The 19,894-nt window shown below is 53.8% G+C and overlaps 1 protein-coding gene across 1 annotated transcript in view; it reads left to right on the forward strand.

Moving 5' to 3' along the window:
- Window positions 1-3,110: 3,110 nt before the first annotated feature.
- Window positions 3,111-19,894, forward strand: part of LOC309834716 (cadherin-23) — a gene marked incomplete at both ends in the record, with an annotated part of 313,077 nt that continues 296,293 nt past the window's right edge. The window contains 2 exons of the mRNA XM_082673735.1: window positions 3,111-3,177; window positions 8,748-8,825. Coding sequence (XP_082529861.1) covers window positions 3,111-3,177; window positions 8,748-8,825 — 145 coding nt within the window. The remainder of the gene's footprint in view (window positions 3,178-8,747; window positions 8,826-19,894) is intronic.

The following is a 19,894-nucleotide window of genomic DNA, read 5'->3' on the forward strand; positions in this document are numbered from 1 at the left end:
TCGTGGAAAGTGAGATGCATCACGCACTCGTGTGTGTTGTGCACACGTGCTCACTTCTTTGTGTCACATTCATCCTGTGTCTATTGTGCTGTGTACTGTCCTCCTTGAGGGAGGGGCCACGCCTTCCCCTTTCATAGATTAGGAAAGGGGGTGGGCAGGGTGGGGGTGGACAGCAGCATGGTGTGATGGAAATAGCGTGGGACTCAGGTCCAATCCTAGGTGACCTCTCTGAGCCTTAATTTCCTCATCTGTAAAATGGGGACAATAATAACTACATTTTAGAGATATTTGGGAAGCTTGAATAAAGTCATACCTGTGAAAATCCCAGGCTTGTGGGAGTTGCCTAGTAAGTGTTCATTTTCTTCCTTCCTTTCTTCTGCTGCAGACTTCCTGCAACACCCAGCAGAATGGTGTGCACTCCCAGCTATTTGTGGACGATCTTCTTAGCAGATGTTGTTTAATTCTCATAACAGCTGGTTTCCAAAGGCAGAGGGCTGGAGATTTTTTATAAAGGACACTCACTCACTATGAGATGTCAGAGTGTCACTTAATTGCTCTGTGCCTCGGTTTCTCCTCTTGTAAATCAGGGAAAATGCTTGTGATGCTGGCTAGCTTCATTGCAGCATACGGTAGGCTAACGCAAGATAACAGATGGAAAGTGGTTTGAACAGTTAGAAAAAGGCGTCATGCTCAACCTCACTGGTAGTTAGGGAAATGCAAATTAAAACAACAAGGCCATTCCATTTTTCATGCTTCCAATTGGAAGCCATTTAAAAGAGGGATCACTTCCAGGTGGGCACAGAGGCCCTCTCATACACTTCTGGATGGAGTGGGAATTGCCACAGTCTTTACAGAAGGTAATATGACAGTGGCGAAGAAAAGTTTACATACGTGCTCTGTGTTGTATTTAATTGGCCCATTAATGCCGCTGTTGGAGAACCAAGATTGAGAGCAAAGTCCCAACACAGTTACATGCAGAGAGATGTCCACGGTGACATTGCCTGTGTGGCAAGAACCTGTAAACACTCACATACCCAACAACAGGGGATGTTTGTCTCCATGATGAAACGTCCATACCATGAACTGTTATCTAGCTCTGAAAATGGAGGAGGTGGATGTGGCAGTGTTGACCTGGAGGGCTGTCTGTGAATTATTATGACATGAGAAAAGTGAGTTTCCTTTGTGTAGAGGGTAACTTCATCATCCTAAGGAGAAACAGCAACCACACCACTCGTACGCCTTTGTAATGTGAACATATCTGCTTGGGTGTGGAGAAAGGCCTCTTAGGGTGCACGCCAGGCCCAAGCTGCCCACTCTGGCCATCAGACAGGTCATGTTTGGCTCATGAAAATGGAATTATTTGCCAACATTTAAAAATTGAATTCATAGTAAAAACCAAACTTGCAGCTTTTCATTGAGAAAAATCAGAAGCTCTGGGCACACTGCACCCACATTCCCTCTTGGCTGAAATACATCAGCAGCTGCTGCCTTTGGACAGAGTGCTGGCCTCCAAATGGCCATCATTCCCACCACTGGGGTCTCCTCATTCGTATGCCCTGCCTGCCCCTGTGATAGGCTGCTGACCTCTGGAAACGCAAAGGGGTGGAAATACAGGGATATGATGGGCATTTGTCTTTTATTATGTGACAACATCTTAGAATCTTTTATTTCCCACGTCACTGTTTCATACTTGGTAATTAGAACATTTTAAGTACAGTATTCAAGGAAAACACGAGGGCACCGCGGGCCATTGTGTGTGGTGTGGGACAGGATCCATCCTCCACTTGGCACCCGGCTGGGAGGGGGAGTTGGCTCCAGGTCCGGAACCGAGAGATCTGAGCCCTGGGCCCTTTCTGAAGCCCTTGCCCCGAGGTCTTGCAGGGATGTGAAATCTCTCCACAAAACCCTTTTCTTCAACTCCCTTCTCCTCCCCAAGGCTTTCCTGATCATTTAACGATGAGGGAGGTGGCATGTCAACTTGGGTCCAGATGCTGACCCCACCACTCACTAGTTGGGGGTCTCTGAGCAATTGTTTAGCGGCTCTTGGCCTTCAGACCTCACCTTGTGAACCGGGGAGGCTAATGCCTCCCAGGCGAGGTGCACAGTAGGTGCTCCCTGAAGGGGGATGTGTGGGCCCTTGGCTAGGCCGTGGGGATGCAGAGGTGAGTGGGCCGTGAGCTGAGACCCGGAGGTGAGACAGTGTTAGCGGAAGGCAGGGATCCCCAGCTGAGGAGCGTGGGCCCTTCCCGGTGTCACTGCTGGTCTCCAGGGAGGCCTGCTCCGGAGCCGCTGCGGGCGTAAGAAGGAACCAGAGGGCCGTGACCCTGCTGTAAGGGGACAGGGCAGGCCACGGCCGCGATGGGAGGGAGCAGCCCTCCCGCCGCCCACCCGCTACCCCCGCCCCACTACACTTAGAGATGAGAGCTTGCTTTGCTAAGCCTCTGGCAGCTGGACCCCAGCTCTCTCTAGAGCTTAGCTAGAGACAAAAGTCCGGCTCCAGCTTTCCACAGACTTGCTGGGGGGCCCTGGTCAGGTTACCTCCCTTCTCTGTGCCTCTTTGGACGCCATGGCCTGGGGGCTGCTTTCATATCCCAGGTTATGAGATGATACTGCAGATATAAAAACAGGAAAAGACATGTTCATTGGGCACTTTGGCTGGGGGGGTGTCAGCACCCACCTCCTAACTCTGTCCCCACTAAACCAGGTTCCACCGCCCTCGGGGTATGCTGTCCTGGAGGACAGAGGCAGCAGCCCCTCCCTCTGCCCACTGAGCCCCGCATGTGTCACAAACCTGTCCCTGTGCCCCCTGAGCCCTGCCCACAAGCCGTGCAGTCGGCCTCCACGAGGGCACAGAGGGGACCGTTGCCCATGCCCTCAGCCCAGTCGTGCCACACCACTCTCAGCACTGGACGATGACAGAACCCCAGGGTACAGACCCTCTCTTCTTCCCCATGTGCCCTGCCCACCCCCGTCTGCACCGATTCTCTCTCCTCCCTTCTCAGGCCCAATTCTCCCCGAGCTGCAGGGCTGAGGCAGCGCTGCACAGCCTGCAAGAGCAGACGCTCCAGTGGGACGTTTCTCACCCTCCCCTCCTTTTGTCCCCAGGAGCCATGAGGTGCCACGTCGCTTCCAGCTGCCTCGTGGTCTGGCTGTCTGTGCTGATCTCTGGATGCTGCGGTAAGTTCAGTCCTCTGCCTTCTCTCCCCACAGTGAGCATGGGAGGCCGGGCTGGACGGGGTGTGGTTGGCGTTTGTGCTCTGGGACTCTCAAGACCCTGCCTTGCCGTGTGTGTGACTGGGCACTCACTTCCCTTTCTGGGCCTCAGCTGCTTCTGCAGCCCTCACAGGGCTGAAAATACCAGCCATCTCCAGGGCCTGGGACACATGAGGGAAGGGGAGGAGACTTGAGAAATACTTGAGCTCTAAGGGGAGGCATCTATGGCCGTGAACTGTCCTTCTTCTGGGATGTGGGGACTGGCCCCAGTTCTAGTCCGTTTCACAGTTGTCTTTTGAGCACCTACTGTGTGACACTGTGTGCCCTACTGTGTCCAATTCTGGGGGTATAGAAGAAATGACATTCTCGGGCGCTCAGGGGCTCACCAGGGAGAAAGGCACAGATACGATTGCTCTAAGCAGGGTGGATAAAGTGGTAATAAAGGATGTACAGAGCTCCAGAGAAGCCCATCAGAAGAAAAGACTAATTGAACTTGCAGGCACAGGAGAGACCCAGCCAGAAGGGAGACATTTCATCTGGGCTCTGAAGACTGAGAAGTCATTTTAAAGGGGGGAGAGGGAAGAAGGGAATCCCGGAGGAGGGAATAGTTTGATCGAGGGTGCGGCTGCCAGGAGTCTTCCTTCTCTGCAGGGCGGGCAGCCCTCCTTCCCCCGGCCTTGCAGCAGCCAGGTCAGTGCCAGCTTTAGTGCCCACGGAGGAGGCCAGGAAAGGCCTGGGCATTTGCCTCTCCTGGACACCGGGAGCAAAGCAGCTCTGGTGTGCACGAAGGAAGGCCAGGACAACAGGCACAGCTGGCTCGGTGTCCCGCGGGACCAGGGTGCCCTCAGGGAAGAGCTATGGGCAGGGCATGCCTGGCGACACAGGCAAACGTATTCCTGAGGGGCGTCAGCTCCTTCTCTCACTCCAGGGAGCCGGGAGCCTCTGGAGGAAACCAGAGCTTCATGCTTGGTAGACTGCTGCTGGCATCCTGCTGCCCGAGAGTCCCCTGGCTTCCCTGCTGGGAGGGATCTCTGCTGGGATGCCCCTGTGACGGGAAGCTCACTCCCATCCAAGCGGCGCAGCCTCAAAGACTCTCAGGGGCAGAGTCACAAGGGGTCTCAGACCCTCTTTCCACCCCTGGGCCAGCTGCTGCTCCAGGTGTCAAGTTTCTCCTTTGTAAAGCCCCATTCGGGGAGGGCTCAGTGAGGGGCACCCGAGACCCTCAGCTCTGACCCTCTGGGTTTGCTTGTTGGTGTCCTCAGACTCCTCAGGGACTCTGTGACCTTGGACACTCATGCCCTCCCCCGCCCTCCCCATTAAAAAGAAATATAACAGGTGCTAACAGCTTGGCTGCCTTCGTAGAAGAGGCGCAGTCTCCCCTTGAGCTCTCTAGATAAAGGCGGCTCACGCATCCAAATTGCAGCAGCCATCATAGCAGTGACGCCACGCACAGGACACCTCTGGCAGGGAGGCAGGGTGAGAGGGCAGCGAGGGCTCTTTGTCTTCATCTTGAGGCTGGGAAACGGTGGCCAGAGAGGTAGAGCGACTTGCCCAGGCCGCACAGCAGCGAGTGGCAGGGCGTACAAGGCCTCACCTGGTCGCCGCGCTGTGCTCCCTGTCCTGTGCACCTTCCCTGTCATGAGTTGAGGGCGGGGTCTAGGGCTGTGCCCAACATGGCCCTCAGCGAGAACCACTGTGCCTTCAGAGGCCTGGGCAGGTGGGCCTGCGCTGGGGTTGGGCCTTCCTGGTTCCAGTCCAGGCTCTGCCACTTGCCAGTGTCCTTCAAGTCCTAAGAGGAATACCCTGCTCCACCCCACGGTTCTGAGTGAAGTCTGTGCTTCCTCGTCTGGTGGATGCCTTGTCCTTCCCACATCACGTGCCTCACGGTCCTGCTTGGTATGTGGCAGGCGACGTACGTCCCCGAGGCTCTGCCCAACCCCCCGTGCGGAGCTCTCAGTGCCTGATTATCGGCAGGTCCTGTAAAACAAAATTTGAAAACGAACGATGCTGCTGCAGGTGACGTTTTTTCTGGCTGGCTTCCCTCCCATTGCCCCAGCCTGAGCCCACGCCGAATTCCCTGGTCGCCCCTGAGCCTTCTACCCTGGCTCAGCTGCTTTCTGTAAGGGAGCCCAAAGCCCCCAGCAGGGATCCAAAGCCTCCGCCTCTGGCTGAGCAGGCAGCACTGTCATCAATACCAATATTAATAATAGCTACCATTTATCGAGTGCTTGCTGTGTGCGCGAGCATGGCGCTAAGTGCTTTATGTATGTAATCTCATTTAATACTCAACACAGCCAAGAAGTAAGTCCTGTTGTTATCGTTATTTTACACCTGAGTAAACTGAGGCATGGGGAGGTCATATGACTAGAAAGAGGCACAGGGAGACTACAAACAAAGGTGAAGCCCTTGACCACTGGCCTCTGAGCCTTTCTGAGGCTCTTGAGTGTGTGAGGAGCCCCAGGTTCCTCATATGAGAGGGTGGAAGTGTGTGGGCGAGTGCATATGTGTAGTTGTGGTGGTCAGGGAGGGCTTCCTGGAAGAAAGGACATCTAAGGCAAAACTTGAAGGATAAATAGGAATTTGGCAAGTGAAGGCAAAAGGGCCAGCAGTCCTGGCCAGGAGGGGAGAGAGAGGCTACAGTGCTTGCAGAACCAGAAATGACATCAGTTTGGGGGCCTGAGCAGAGGGGGTGGGGGTGGAGATTCCATTAGTTCTGCCTGCTCCCCACTAGGAGGTCTCCAGCAATGAGGGAAGCACTAGGCTCTGTGTTCTTGAGCCTGGCCCAAACTCTGAGGGAGCCAGGTCAGCAGAAATGAGGGAGGGGAGGGCTGCAGCCCACCCATGTTCAAGGCCCCTGGAAGACCCAGCGGGAGCTGCTTACGTGTGTGCTGCACGATGTCGGCCCCATGTGAGACTGACCAACCCCCCCATCCCTGGTTGGTAGGGGCAGAGGGGGAAGTGCCCTCGTTTGCCTCCTTCTGGGGTGTTTTCCAATACCAACAACCAGTTCTCCAACTCTCCAGACACCGACTGTGTGTCCAACAATTCAGTTCAATTCTGATGCTGTCTACCCAGAGTTAGTGCCAGATTCCACGGATTTAAGGGTTCAGCTCTACTCTAGACGCCAGTGGTGAGTCCCAGACCACCTGTACTTCTGATCAACTGGCTATAAATCAGGGCTTCCTACTACCCTTTCTCAGGTTCAGTTAGCTAGAATGACTCACAGAACTCAGGGAAATACTTTACTTCCATTTACTGGTTGAATATAAAGGATACAACTCAGGAACAGCCAGATGGAAGAGATGCACAGGGCAAGCTATGGGGGGGTGGGGTCGGGTGGAGCGTCCATGCCTGTCCAGGTGTGCCGTCCTCCCAGCACACGGATGTGTTCACCAGCTTGGGAGCTCATCAAATATTGGAACTCTCCAGCTCCCCTCCCTCCCTAGAGGTTGGAGGTGGGCTGAAAGTTCCGCATCTTATCACTTGGTCTTTCCGGGGATCAGCCCCTTCCTGAGGCTCTCTGTAGAGGCCCCACTCTAAGTCTCCTCACCGGGAAAAGGGAACCCTCCTACCCTGTTGCTGGGAATGTGAATTGGTGCAGCTACTACAAAGAACAGTATGGAGGTTCCTTAAAAAACTAAAGATAGAGTTACCATATGATCCAGCAATCCCACTCCTGGCCATATATCCAGAGAAAACTCTAATTTGAAAAGATACATGCACCCCCGTGTTCATAGCAGCACTATTTACGATAACCAAGACATGGAAGCAACGTAAATGTCTATCAACATATGAAGGCGTAAAGAAGATGTGGCATGTATACGCGATGGGATACTACTCAGCCATAAAAAAGAATGAAATAATGCCATTTGCAGCTACATGGATGGACCTAGAGATTATCATACTAAGTGAAGTCAGTCAAACAGAGAAAGACAGATACCAATGGTATTGCTTATATGTGGAATCTAAAATATGACACAAATGAACTTATTTACAAAACGGAAACAGACTCATGGACATAGAAAACAAACTTATGGTTACCAAAGGGGAAAGGAGGGGCTGGGGAATTAGGAGTTTGGGATTAGCAGATACAAACTACTATATATAAAATAAACAAGGTCCTACTGTAGAGCACAGGGAGCTATGTTTACTATCTTTTAATAAACTATATATAGTGGAAAAGGATATGAAAAATAATATATTTATATGTATGTATAACCGAATCACTTTGCTGTACACCAGAAATTAACACAACGTTATAAATTAACTATACTTCAAAAAAAATTTTTTTAAAAATTGAAAGATAAAAAATAACTCACCTCATTGGCATAAACGTGGGTGTGGTCAAGGGGGCTCCTTATGGATATAACAAAAGACACTCCTGTCACTCTGGAAATTGCAAGGAGTTTTGAAGCTCTGTGCCAGGAACTGGGGGCAGAGACCAAATATATTTCATATTATACCATACTACTGAAGGCCTCTGGGGGGTTGCTCAGGGGACAGAGGAAGCCAGCCTTGGGGAGGCTTTGTGTGAGGGACGTGTGATATGGGGGACTCTTCATAGATAAGAAATTCCTCAGCCCATGACGGTATCACGCTGTCCCCTTCCAGAGCCAGCCCCCAACCTGAGGCTGTCACAGAGTGGCACAGGGTTACCTGCACAGGCTTCCAGGTCTGGGTTCCAGTACGGCCCATGCCACACTTACCAGCTGTGTGACCCTGGGCAAGTTACTAGTTACCCCCTCAAAGCCTCATTTTCCTCAGTAGTAACATGCAGACGTGACAGCACATGTTGGACCATGAGGATTGGTGGAGATGGTGTAAGCGGCTGGTACGGAGGAGGCTTCCATAGATGGCAGCTATTATCATTGTTGTTATTGTTGTTATTAATCACGTGGCATCAGCTGGCCACTCCTTCACACAACAAATAGCTGCTGAGGGCCTTCTAAGTGCCAAGTCCTGTTCTGGGCACCAGGATTGCAGCACCTAACAGAGCAGACAGCCCTTGTCCTTGCCAAGCTCCCAGTCTATCTACAGCTGGGAGGCCCAGTAGACATACAATGTGAGCCACATGTGTGGTCTTAAATTTTCTAAGAGGCGCATTAGAACAGAAACAGGTGAAACTCATTTTAATAATGTATTTGACTTAATCCAGTATAGCTACAATCTTATCATTTCCACGTCATCAACATAAAAGACGAATGAGCTATTTCACACCCACTTTTTCGTACAACATCTTCAAAATCCTGTGTGTATTTTACATGTCAGCACATCCTAGCGTGGACCAGGCCTCAATAGCCACACGTGGCTCGTGGCCTCGCTGAGCGAACGACCTGACAGCCTGCTGCCTGCCTACTGGCGTTACTCCCCATAGGCCTCGAGGCAGAACAGCGAGCTGCCAAGGTCCTGGAAAGGTGTCTTCAGCACTGGATGCAGGTTCAGTGCCCACTGGAGCCCCTACTCTATGCCCCTTGCAGAACGCATGGAGCTGGCACGAGAGCACTTGACTGATGCTCTTGTCCTCTAACTTCCAGGCCAGGTGAACCGACTGCCCTTCTTCATCAACCACTTCTTTGAAACATACCTGCTGATCAGCGAGGATACGCCTGTGGGTGAGTTGGCGCAAGGGCTGGTGGGCAGGCTGGGTGGCGTGAGGTGGGCTCCTTTCCCACAAGTGAAAGGGATCTTAGAGATTGAGCTGATCTTCCCCCTGTTATTGGAAACTCTTCCATGGGGTCCTGGATGGGTGTCTGTGTGGCCTCTGCTTGGTTGCCTCCAGGGATGGGACACTCATTACTTCCTGTGGTGGCCTATTCCAAAAGAGAGGAGTTCTCAGTGTCAAAGAGTTTATCACATTGAGCCCAAGTTGCTTGACTTTCACTTCCGCACTAATTTTGTCCTACAAAATGCCTCGTTCCTCTTCCTTGTGAAAATTTGAAGATGAAAGCTCTTGTAGATTTTGTTTTGTAGCCTTTTGTACTTTTCCGTGATTACTGAGTTTTCTGCACTGAGTATGCCTGTTTTTTTGTCATTAGAAAAAAAAATTATCTAGGAAGTGATCACGAGCATCCTGGTACCTGCTTCTCACCACCCGCCCCCAGCTTGAGTCACCTCATCACCCAGGTCTATCCTCAAGAGCCCCTCCCGAGGGCCTGGCTCCTACATCTGCAGCTGGAGGCTGGCACGCATAGCCCCATGGCCTTAGCTCAGCTCTAGGGACCCTGAAGCTTCTCAGGAAATGGGGTTGAATTGAACAAACCCATCTTGCAGCTGTGCTGACGGGAAGGCACTAGTTCTTGTGAGCATGGAGGAAAACAGCGCCAGGAGGTGCCACTTACCTCCACCAGCACTCCCTCTTGTGTCCTCTCATTCTTGTCCGTGTCATTTTAGAGAAAGTGCTTGTAATCTGGGGCTTCCTACACTCAGGTCTGCCTGCTTCATGGGTGTCAGGGTGGGGCTGTGGGCCAGGAGCAGCGCACACCGGCAGCCGGCACGGTGCGTCTTTCTGGAGCATCACTTGCACTTGAAAATGAAGCAGGATGGCTTGGAGAGGGGAGGGCTGTGAAGATACTTAACTAGTAGGTCATTTCAAGCACTCTTTCATAGTGTAAGACCAAACATAGATGCAAAATTCTTCAAAGAAAATCTCTGCTTGAAGAGGGGAGCCTTAGTGGGCCCCAGACTCTCCCCTGCTGTTTGCAGGGGCGCATGAGAAGCCCCCTGCAGAGGTCTTTCCTTCCACTCTTCCTTCTTGTGTGGGTAGGTGCTGGGCACAGCAGGTATTCTGACTATTGTGGGGATTGGCCCCATGGCCCAGTGACACTGTCTAGGGCTGTGTGGACCCACTGTGTAGAAGTGGCCACTCTTTTGATGATTAGCAGCCCCATGCATCAGCGTCGTGAGGCTGGATTTGGGGATTGGTGTTTGGGCATCTGGGTGTTTGAAGTGTCCAGGAAGGAGGCAGATTGCCTCTCTGGAATGTCCTTCCAGAGGCTTAGCTCACCTTCTGAGGGGTGGAGAGCATGGCCGGCAGTCCCTTGGGGACCCTGCTGAGCCGGTTCCTCCCTTCTGAGTTGGGTCAGGGGGTGGTGTTTGTGGCTGGCTCCTCCGCAGGCCCAGACCTGGTGTGCGGCTGGCGCGGAGGCAGCAGAGAGGTGGCCAGTGCCTGTGGATCCATAAAAGATGAATGTTAGCAGCGTTTATCACCACTAGGGGTTCTGCTCTTTCCAGTTCATTCATCAGTTTATCAGATACAGATGGGGTGCCCCCTGTGCCAGGCCTGGGTGCCGTGGATTCAGAGAGGAACGCGACCGAGGAATGAAGAAGTCAGCGTCGCGGGCGATAGAGGCTAGGTTGGCTGTCTGGTTAAGCCCCAGTGGGGACTGAAGGGGGCCGAGTCGTGCCTCTGGGGGCAGGGCAGAGCAGGAGGAAGCAGGAGGGCTTAGGGGGAGGTGGTGGCGGCTCTTGCGCAGAGTCCTGAACGGGTCCTTTCCATTGCTTCACACACTATTTCCTGTGGCTGATTTTTATAAGCGTCTGTTTGAACCTCATCCTCCTGGAGATTCCTTTGTGGTGGAGGCAGTATATCTGGGACAGGCAGGCCCCTGAGGCAGAGGTGTGGCCAGCCACTCACTGAGCCGGGCTGCTGGCGGGGAGAGGCGCAGGCCCCCTCAGGTGAGCGGCGCCAGCCCCGTCACCCCATCTGTGGCCCTGCGTTGCCCTGCTCCGCCCTGAGTGCCTGTGCTGCAGAGAGGGTGACGGGTTGGGAGGGGCGGCTACTGCTCGGCCAGTGCTGGCGGTGATACACCCTGGGCTGGACGCCCCCAGCGAGCCCTCCAGCAGGCCTTGCTCCAGGTAACTTTGGCTCTGGTTCTTGATTGTCTTTTGCAAACGCAGGCATCAACTGGCGTCCAGGAGTAACTCCCAGGACTCAGCCCCATTATGGCTGTGTTTGGCAGTCACAGAGCGGGGCGGACGGGGAGGTGCATCTGATGCGGTGGGGATTGATCCCTGGCTCTGGGAGGCTGCAGGAATGAGAGAGGGTTCAGTGAGCTGGAAGACAGCTCTGCTCATCTGTCTGGGCAGGGGCCAGTGCTGAGCTGGACCACACCCTCCTGCCCTCCTCCCTTCCTTTTGCATCAGGGTGGGGCAGCACAGCTCTGCCCTGAAAGTCATGAGCCCAGTTTCTGTTCCTTGCTGTGTGGCGTTGGGCACAGTGCCTCCCCTCTCTGGGCCTCTATCTCCCCATCTCACCAATGAGAGGGCATTGGAAAGATGGGCCCAGTGGCCTTGAGCTGGGGCAGTCCTGCTAGCCCAGGGTGTCACATCTCTGGGCCCTCAGATAACACAGCCCTGGAAACCTCCACTGAGTGCTGTCACCTACTTGCCCTGGGCCATTCAGAGGATGCATATGGACTGACGTGGACAAAGCAGGGTGCAGACCTCTGACCAGCAGTGGCCAGGGTGAGGGTAAGGGTGGAAACAGCTTGGCAAGGAGACTGGCCCTTTGCCTGCCATGTGGAATGGGGTGGCCTAGAGACTTGACTTTGAGGCTTGCCTCTCACTAACCCTTTGCTCTCTGAATCTCAGTGCTCCAAACTGTAAAATGGGATGGAATAGTCTCCTTTCTGGATTGTTGGGCTGTATACACACACTATAGTTAACTCCAAAGCTTCCACACCTAGAATGCTTTGTTGTTACACAAAAGAGAACTTATGTGTGTCCTGGGGATGGCTGGTTGGACTGTCCTGCTAGCCACGGGCTTGCAAGGGGGACAGACAAACACATAGGTGAGCTGGGTCCAGTGGGGTGGTTGGTACCAGTGGCTAGAGCCAGAGACCAAACTAGTCTGAAAATGTCAGCTTACCAGAGGAGTAGGTCAGAGCTGCGGGCAGACCAAACTTCCAGCTCTGGGACAGATTATCCGGCTTCTGCTTGGACCCCCAATGAAGGGGAACTCATGATCTTACCAGGCTGCTCACTTCTGTGCTGTGGGGACAGTTCTGGGAATGAAAACGTCTTCCTAATGTTACTGTGAAGTCTGTCCCTGCAACTACTACCCACTGCGCCTAATTTTGACCACTGGAGCCTTACAGAATAATAATGATAACATAACATATGATATACTATATATATATAATATATATTATTATACTAACAATGTTTACTGAGTGCTTGAGGCAGTGTCCTAAGTGTTTTAATTCGTTTTTAAGTTCCTTTTAAGAATGGAAGGTAGAGTTTGATTACAGGCTCTATCAGAATGTAGTTTCTGTGAGTGTGCTCTCCTGGGTTAGAGATTGGGACTTTCATTCACCCCAAACCTTCTGAGCCTTCCCATTTTTCATGCTCTTGCCTCAGTTTCCGACCGCGGGCCAGCGGCCACGTGCTGGGGAGCGCAATGGGAGGGTATGGCCCAGCCATCTGAAATCCCGTGCGGAGGCTGCATGTTCCATCTCTGTCTCCTCCTATCTCAGCTTCCAGTTCCCTCTGCCTGATGTTCTTTTTGTAGACCACCTCCCAGCTGGAAAAGACAGCAGCCAAATGAAGTCATTAAGTAGCTCTGCCTTCCCCTTCCAGGCCCCCCTTGTCCCTGTTTGTCTTCTGCAGACGTGGACTGGCAGCAGAGCCCGGCCTGGGCGGGGCAGAGCAGGAGCACAGTGGAGACGTGATGCCTGGTCAGACTGGTTGGCATAGCCCACACCTCGGCCCTGGCTGTCGGCAGCGAATGGCCTCATGGCACCTTTAGGATGAGGGACAGGGGGCAAGGATGCTGTCTCCGATCGCCCTCCCCAATCCACTCCAAACACTCCACCAATATTGCTCGTGTCGGGACCACTGACCACCTCCCTGTGGCTAAAGCTGACTGTTAATCCTCAGGCCTTGTGGCCTTTCAGCAGTTATCTTTATTTCCTCCAGGACATCACCTCTGGCTGTGCTTTCTCAGTCTCCTTTGCCTGTTCCTCTACTTCTCCAGGGCCTCTTGGCACAGAGGGCCCCGGGGCCCGGCTCCTCTGTCTCTTCTCCATGCTCTCACTCCCGTGCCATGCCTAGTCTGGCAGCTCTGGGTACTACCTGTGTGCTGACAGCCCTGAGGCTTCTACCTTCTGCCTGGGCCTCCTCGCACCAGAGATTCTAGGCTCATATACCACCTCTGCATCCATTTCCACGTGGATGTCTAAAAGGCTCTCAACCTCAGTCTAAAGCCACACTCCCAATCTTCCCTGCAAACTCCTGCTTCCCTGCAGCCTTTCCCATCTCAGTTAGTTGCAACTCCAGCCTTCCAGTTGCTCAGACCAGCAACTTGGGGTCTTCCCTGACTCTTCCCTTCCCCCCCACCTCATATCCAGTTCATCAGGAAATCCTTTTGGCTTGATCTTCAAAATATTTCCAGAATCTTCTCACTTCTCACCTCTTCACCTCCTACCACCACAGGCCAAGTCTGCATTATCCCAACAGCTTCCCGATGGTCTCTGCGGTCCCCCTGCTCCCTCTGCCCTGCTGCAGCCTTTCTCACCCTCCCAGCCAAGTGGTCGTTTTCAACCTGAGACAGAGCCTGTCACAAGGTCAGCTCAAGTCCCTTCACCCACCTGGAATGAAAACCGTGCTCTGAAATGGCATCGAGGCTGTTTGCAGTCCAGGCCCTGCTACCACTCAGACTTCACCTCCTTCCCCACACCCCCAGCTCGCTCCACTCCAGCCACACCGGTCGCCCTGCAGTTCCTCGAGCAGGAAAGGCGAGTTCCTACCTCTTGCTCCTTTTTCCTGGAACGTGATGAACCTCCGTTGGTCAGTCAAGTCAGTTCACATGCTGCCGCCTCTGTGTGGCCTTCCTGGCTTTCTCCAGGCGGAGTGCAAGGGCTGCTTCCTTTGCTTTCTCCTTCTCTACTAGTCCCAGTCGCAGTGCTGTTATTACTCAGCTGCCCATCTGTCTCCCCTGTTGCCCTGTGAATGCTTCCAGGTGCCTGGGCCATCTCTATGTCCCCTGCCCACCCCCCCACCCCGTGCCTGGCTCATGCCTGGGGCTTGAGGTGCCTTGGGGGAGGAGTGAAGTCTGGAGTTCGTGAGTGCGGGGGGAACCTTCCAGGGCAGGGGCTGGGGCTGACTCCATGCCTGCTCGCCATCCTTCTGGAGTCTCAGGCCAGGCGCCCCCCTCCCCAGGGTGTCAGGAGCGAGGTGTTGGTGATGACAGGGATGGCTGCCCAGGGAGAGCGCCCAGGAGAGCATGTCTCCCGTCACCCCAGCTGCCTGCCCACCCCAGGCTGTATGTGGCATATTTGCTGCGGACCCTCGGGGCACCGAGCCCTGGCTGGCCTCCAGGGAGGGACACAAGCAGCAGCGTGAAACCTGGCTTGGAGGCACCGAGCTGACTTAGGAGTTCTGAGGGGGTGGAGGGCATCTAGTCCGTCTACCTTGGCTGCCACCCCAGTCCTCACTCATCAGGTCCTGGAGGGGGACAGTGTCCCTTGGGGCTAGGTCCCAAGGTCACTCCTCCTATCCCAATTCTAGATACCGCCAGTCCAAAGCCTGCCAAGCGCCTAGAGAAAGGAGTGAGAGCTCTTTGTCGTGGCCTGTCACCTACCGCTCCTCACCTGCTCACCATCACGGGGACCGCTCAGCACCCCGACACCTCAGCTCTGTCTCGCCGCCACACCCTCACCCGTGCTGTCCCTTCGGCAGGGAGTGCCCTTTCCCCTTCCCTACCTGGTGAATCCCTACTCATCTTTCGAGGTGTAGCTCAGATGTCACCTGTCCTGGGAGGTGCCGTAGCCTCCGCCATCCTGCACCCTCTGTTTGCTTTGAATTCACCTCTATGAAAGCTCTTAGCAAGTCCTATCATGGTTATTTGTGTGTAACTCCCCATCGGCTGTTCATTTTTACTTACTATCTTAATTAATATCAATGTTACAATTAATTATCATTTTGGTATTTATGTGTAATATAAGATTGTAGAACGATACTATTAGCTAGCGTTTATTGACGGCCAGCCTCCGACCAGAGCCTCACAGTGAATCCCAGAGAAGTGGCGTCATGTCCACTGTGCAGCCCAGCAAGCTGAGCCTCCTGGCACATGTCCTCTGCGCCAAGCACAGTGCGTGGTACAAAGTGGGCCTCAACAATCGCTGGTCGGATGAGTAGAGGGATGAAGGAAGAATGAAAGGCTGAGTGGATGTTCAATGTCTTGCCGATTCCCCTCCCCTTGGTCCTGGTCCCTCTGTGTGTCGCCAGGGTGGTTGCTCATGGAGCCGACTTCCCCAGGCAGACCCTCCCGGACCTCCAAAGCGTCTTGAGCCTCAGTTCAGGTGATAATGCCCGCACTAATCACCTACATGGCTAAATTAGCCTTGTCAGGAGCCGTTAAGGCAGGAGCTCGGGACTCATTAGGATGCATCAGGCCCAGGCAGCGCCTGGCACCACTGCCAGACGGCGCTGATTAATTTCTCTGCAAACTCCATCAATGCCCAGCTGTTTCGTCTGGACCCAGAGAGAGCAATTTTCAGGTGGGCTGACCCGCATCGGCGGTCTCGGTAGACGGAGGAGCTGTGTGCCTGCAAGCACGCAGACAACTCGCCGCAGGGGCAGGCCCCACTGGGCGCAGCGTGGGAGATGCGGGAATGCTGACATGAATGGCGGGGGCGTGGGCAGCACATGCTCAGGGATGGCATGACGTCCAGGCATGAGGCTGTGGAGCAGATATGAAGAGGGGCAGGTTAGAGGGGAATCTGGAAGGGAGTTGGGTCTTTCCTGGACCATTCTCTGTACCTGGTGTCCCCCGGGAGGGGCTATTTATCCTACCGTGTATCCCTCTTCCCTTGTCTCAATAAGGGGAAGAAATCATCTCTCGGGAGAGGATGGAGAACCACAGGATGAGAATGAGTTTTTCCTTAACCGGAGTGTTCCTTAGGACCGCCACAGGGAAGAGGGGGTCATTGTCCCACAAAGCAGCTCCCTGGCAAGGGCCGGTGGCAAAACTACAGGAATTGAAGGGTTAGAGGGATATGAGGGTGGATATGAGGAGTCCAGTGGGGGTGGTTCCCAAACATCATCTGGGTGTGTGCTCTGAGCATGGTTTGGGCTTTTCCGCCTGCCGCCTGTACAGAGGCAGTGTAGCTCAGTAACTGATAACAACACAGACAAAATTAGAGTGCCTGAGACAATAACAAGTGCTAAGGAGAAATAACCGTCTGTGGTTGAAGTTAAAGTCAGAGGTACACAGTGGTAACAGCCTGTATTCCTCACCTTCACTTTTACCCCCCACCCAAGGATCCTCAGTGGGCCTGCAATGAACAGCTAGGGCCTCCTATAGGACAATTTGATGATCGCTAGTCAAACACTCCCACTTTACAGATGGGGAAACTGAGGCCCAAGTGAGGAGCTTGCACAAGGGCCTCAGAGAGTTACTGTTGGATTCCTGCCCTAACTTCTCACACCATCTGCAAAAGATATTCAAGAGGGCTCTGCCCATGCAGGTATGGGGTTCCTCTGGGCCTAGGGAAGGAGGGGCGTCCTCCTGGATTGGTTGGCTGTGAGCTTGGGACTTGATGTTTATGGAAAGGGCTCCAGGTGCCTCAGAGCTGCCACAGTCTGGGGTTGGAGTGCTTAGGGAGGGGAAGTGAGGGTAGCCCAGAGGCTTCCTAAAGCTGTCAGTACTGGGTGAGGTTTTGGAGGTAGGAGGTGATCTAGTATCTGTCCAGGTGATCAGATGCTGGGAGCAGCCGGTCTGGGACCCCGGCTTCCTGGTGACCTCACAGAGCAGGGATTTTACTCTTCCTTCTGGGAGGTGGGGGATGACACAGGACTTCTGGAAGGGCCTGGATGCCTCTGTGCCCTCCTTCCTTTCTGCCTTTCTCCAGGTCAGCATCGGCCCTCAAAGGGGGTTATAGGACAGATTAGTACCCTTTGGGGGGATGCTGGGCTGTAGCCTCTCCAAGAGGCCCCTGCCTGGCACACTTGGGGCCTGTGGCAGCCCCAGCCGTGGACCACTCGATACATGGGTGGGGGTGGGACGGGCGTTTTGGATGCAGCCGTAATATCACTAATGATAACGGTGACGTGCCACATGTCGTGCAGGCAGGCATTAATGGGCTGCACTGCACACCTGTGCCAGGCTGCGCCTGGAGGCAGTGTAGGGACACACACATTAAAGACAACTGGGAAAATGGCAGCTATATTTACACACTTACTCTGTGTCTAGGTAAGCTCTTCATACACATGGCTTCACTGAATCCTTGTAGCAGACCAAGAAAGGGGGCTTTATAATCCTCACTTTACAGATGAGAAGGCAGAGGCTCAGAGAGAGTGAGTAATTTGCACAGGGTCACACAGCTTCTATAGGATAGAAATGGGCCCGAGCCCAGTGCTGCCTGACCCCAAAGCCTGTGCAACTTAACCACGACTTTGGGATTCTGTGTGTGGGTCATTGCTTTTAAGGAGCCCCGGTTTGGAGTGGAGAAGAGGATGTATGGTAAATGCCCAGACCACCCCCAGGCAAGTGGGAGGGGTGAGCTCCAGGGCGCTGCTAATGTTCAGGCAAGGAAGGACTTCGTTCTGGGCCTGGCGAGGGGCAGGTTCCTAGCAGAGGCGTCGTTGAGTGACTGGGTTTACACGCAGAAGCCACGGGAACAGCATTTCAGAAGGCCGTGGACCAGGCCCACCAGCAGTGGGGTAAGCAGCTTGTGTTGTGTCTTGGATGGCAGAAATAGGTTGTTGGAGCTAAAAGTAAAAATAATAGTAGTAATCATTTAGTAGTTGTGGTTTACTAGTTAGGTTACCTGAGTGATCTCATTGAATCCTTACAGCGATGATGGGAAGTCTGCTCCATCACGGTCCCCACGTTACAGGCTCAGAGAGATCAGTCAAGCTGCCCAAGCTCCCCCGGGATTTGAATCCCAGGAATTCAGTCTTCAACATCCACACCCTTACTACCCCACTCCACCACCCCTCGGGATTTTTGAGGGCCTTTCCTCAATCTGTCACCCAGGAAAGGGTCTCAGTGACCAAGGGTGCACACCAGCGAGGAGCTGGATGGAGGGGAGAGTGGCCAGCACAGCTTGGTCTGGGAGCACAGGCCCTGGACTCAGGCAGGAGCCTAGGTCCCAGGACTGACTCTGCTCCCATGCAGCTGTGTGAGCTCGGGCAAGCTGATTTCCCTGTTTGGGCCTTGCTTCCCCAGTTATTCCGAATATGCTGGTGCTTGCTGGACGTACTGTGCAGAGTTGGAAATATTGCTGAGAAATGACTGGGGAAATAGATGAGAGTGTGAGATTAACCAGGTTGCTTGCTCCTGGGCCCACGGCCTTTTCCAGTGATCAGCAGTTAAGGAGGTGGGGGCTTCAGCCAGCTGTGCTGTGGCCAGGCGGCAGGCACCCCCTTTCGTGGGGCTGGGGGGCTGGCAGATGAGCCTGGCTCAGCTGTGTCATTGGGCGAGGATGTGCTGAGCTTGCAGCCAGCCAGGAACACTTGGGCTCTCTGGGAACCAGCCGAAGGTGTGATTTACAAGAGCTGAAAATCCTCCAGCTGGCTGGGGAGACGGTGGCAGGCAGAGCCGACTTTGAACTTGTCATCACTCCCCTCACCCTGACTGTTTACACGGCTCAGGGGACCTGGCGCCTGACTGTCCAACTACAGCTTAGTCCGGAATAGGAGATCTAGTCTCTGCGTCAGCCCTGGACTTGGGTTTGGACACAGGAAAGTTGTCCTTTGGTGTGAGGAAGGGTGCCATTCCCTTCCTCCTCGCCCCCATCTGGGCACAGGGCGCCAAGCACTGGCAGGGGAGGCACGAGGCCTGGGTTCTAATCCCAGCCGTACCTCTTGTTAACTCTGTAACCACAGGCAAGTCCCTTAGCCTCTCTGAGCCTCTTTTTTCCTCCTCTGAAAATGGGGCTGATCACACTTGCCCAGCTGACTTCACAGGGAGCTTTACGAAAGAGCTCTGAAAACTAAATTGCCATGTAAGTGGCAGACTTTGTGTCTATTGAGGTATTTGTCTTGAAGGGCCTCCTCTTCCAAGAATCCCTGCATTGCATCTTGAACAAGTGTGGACTGTTATCACCGGCTATTTAAATCTCTCTATGCCTCAGTTTCCTTGGTTGGAAAATGGGGGTGATGGTCACACAGTGTATACTCATGGGCTTAAATAAGTTAATTAACTTTGGACATTAAGAAATGTGGTTGGCACTAATATATGCTAACCATTTTTGTTGCCATTGACTAGTGCTTTTCCCAACTAGGAGAGAAGTAGCTTAGGGACAAGGACGATACCCTTAAGTGGCCAAAGCCCACTATGCCCAACACATAAATATTTGGTGTGGTTTACGTGTTACTCTTCCAAGGGCATTTTCGCGTTGCAGGTGGGAGAGGCCCAGAGGTCCCGGGTCCCACCTCCCAGCCTGACCGGACATGCACTCGGCACAGCTGTCTGCCAACAGGTAGTGCAGGCATGGGGTGGGCCCTTGCGGCGGTGGGCGCTCCCCGTCTCATCGGCTAGTGAGCGCACCTTCCTGCTCAGGGGCTGTCTGCCTCCTCCCGATGCTCCATCGGTCCCCCTGTGCCCAGAGTTCCCTGCAGTCAGCCTGTCCCTCTTCACATGATGCTGTCCAGGGTCTGAAGACAGAAGCCTGCCCCTGAATGTGCTCTGTTTTACTCTGGAGGTCCCGGCTCCTGTAGTCAGCCCTCAGACTCAGGA

Source organism: Grampus griseus (assembly GCF_964374135.1).
Source record: "Grampus griseus genome assembly, chromosome: 16".
In the NCBI taxonomy this organism is placed as follows: domain Eukaryota; kingdom Metazoa; phylum Chordata; class Mammalia; order Artiodactyla; family Delphinidae; genus Grampus; species Grampus griseus.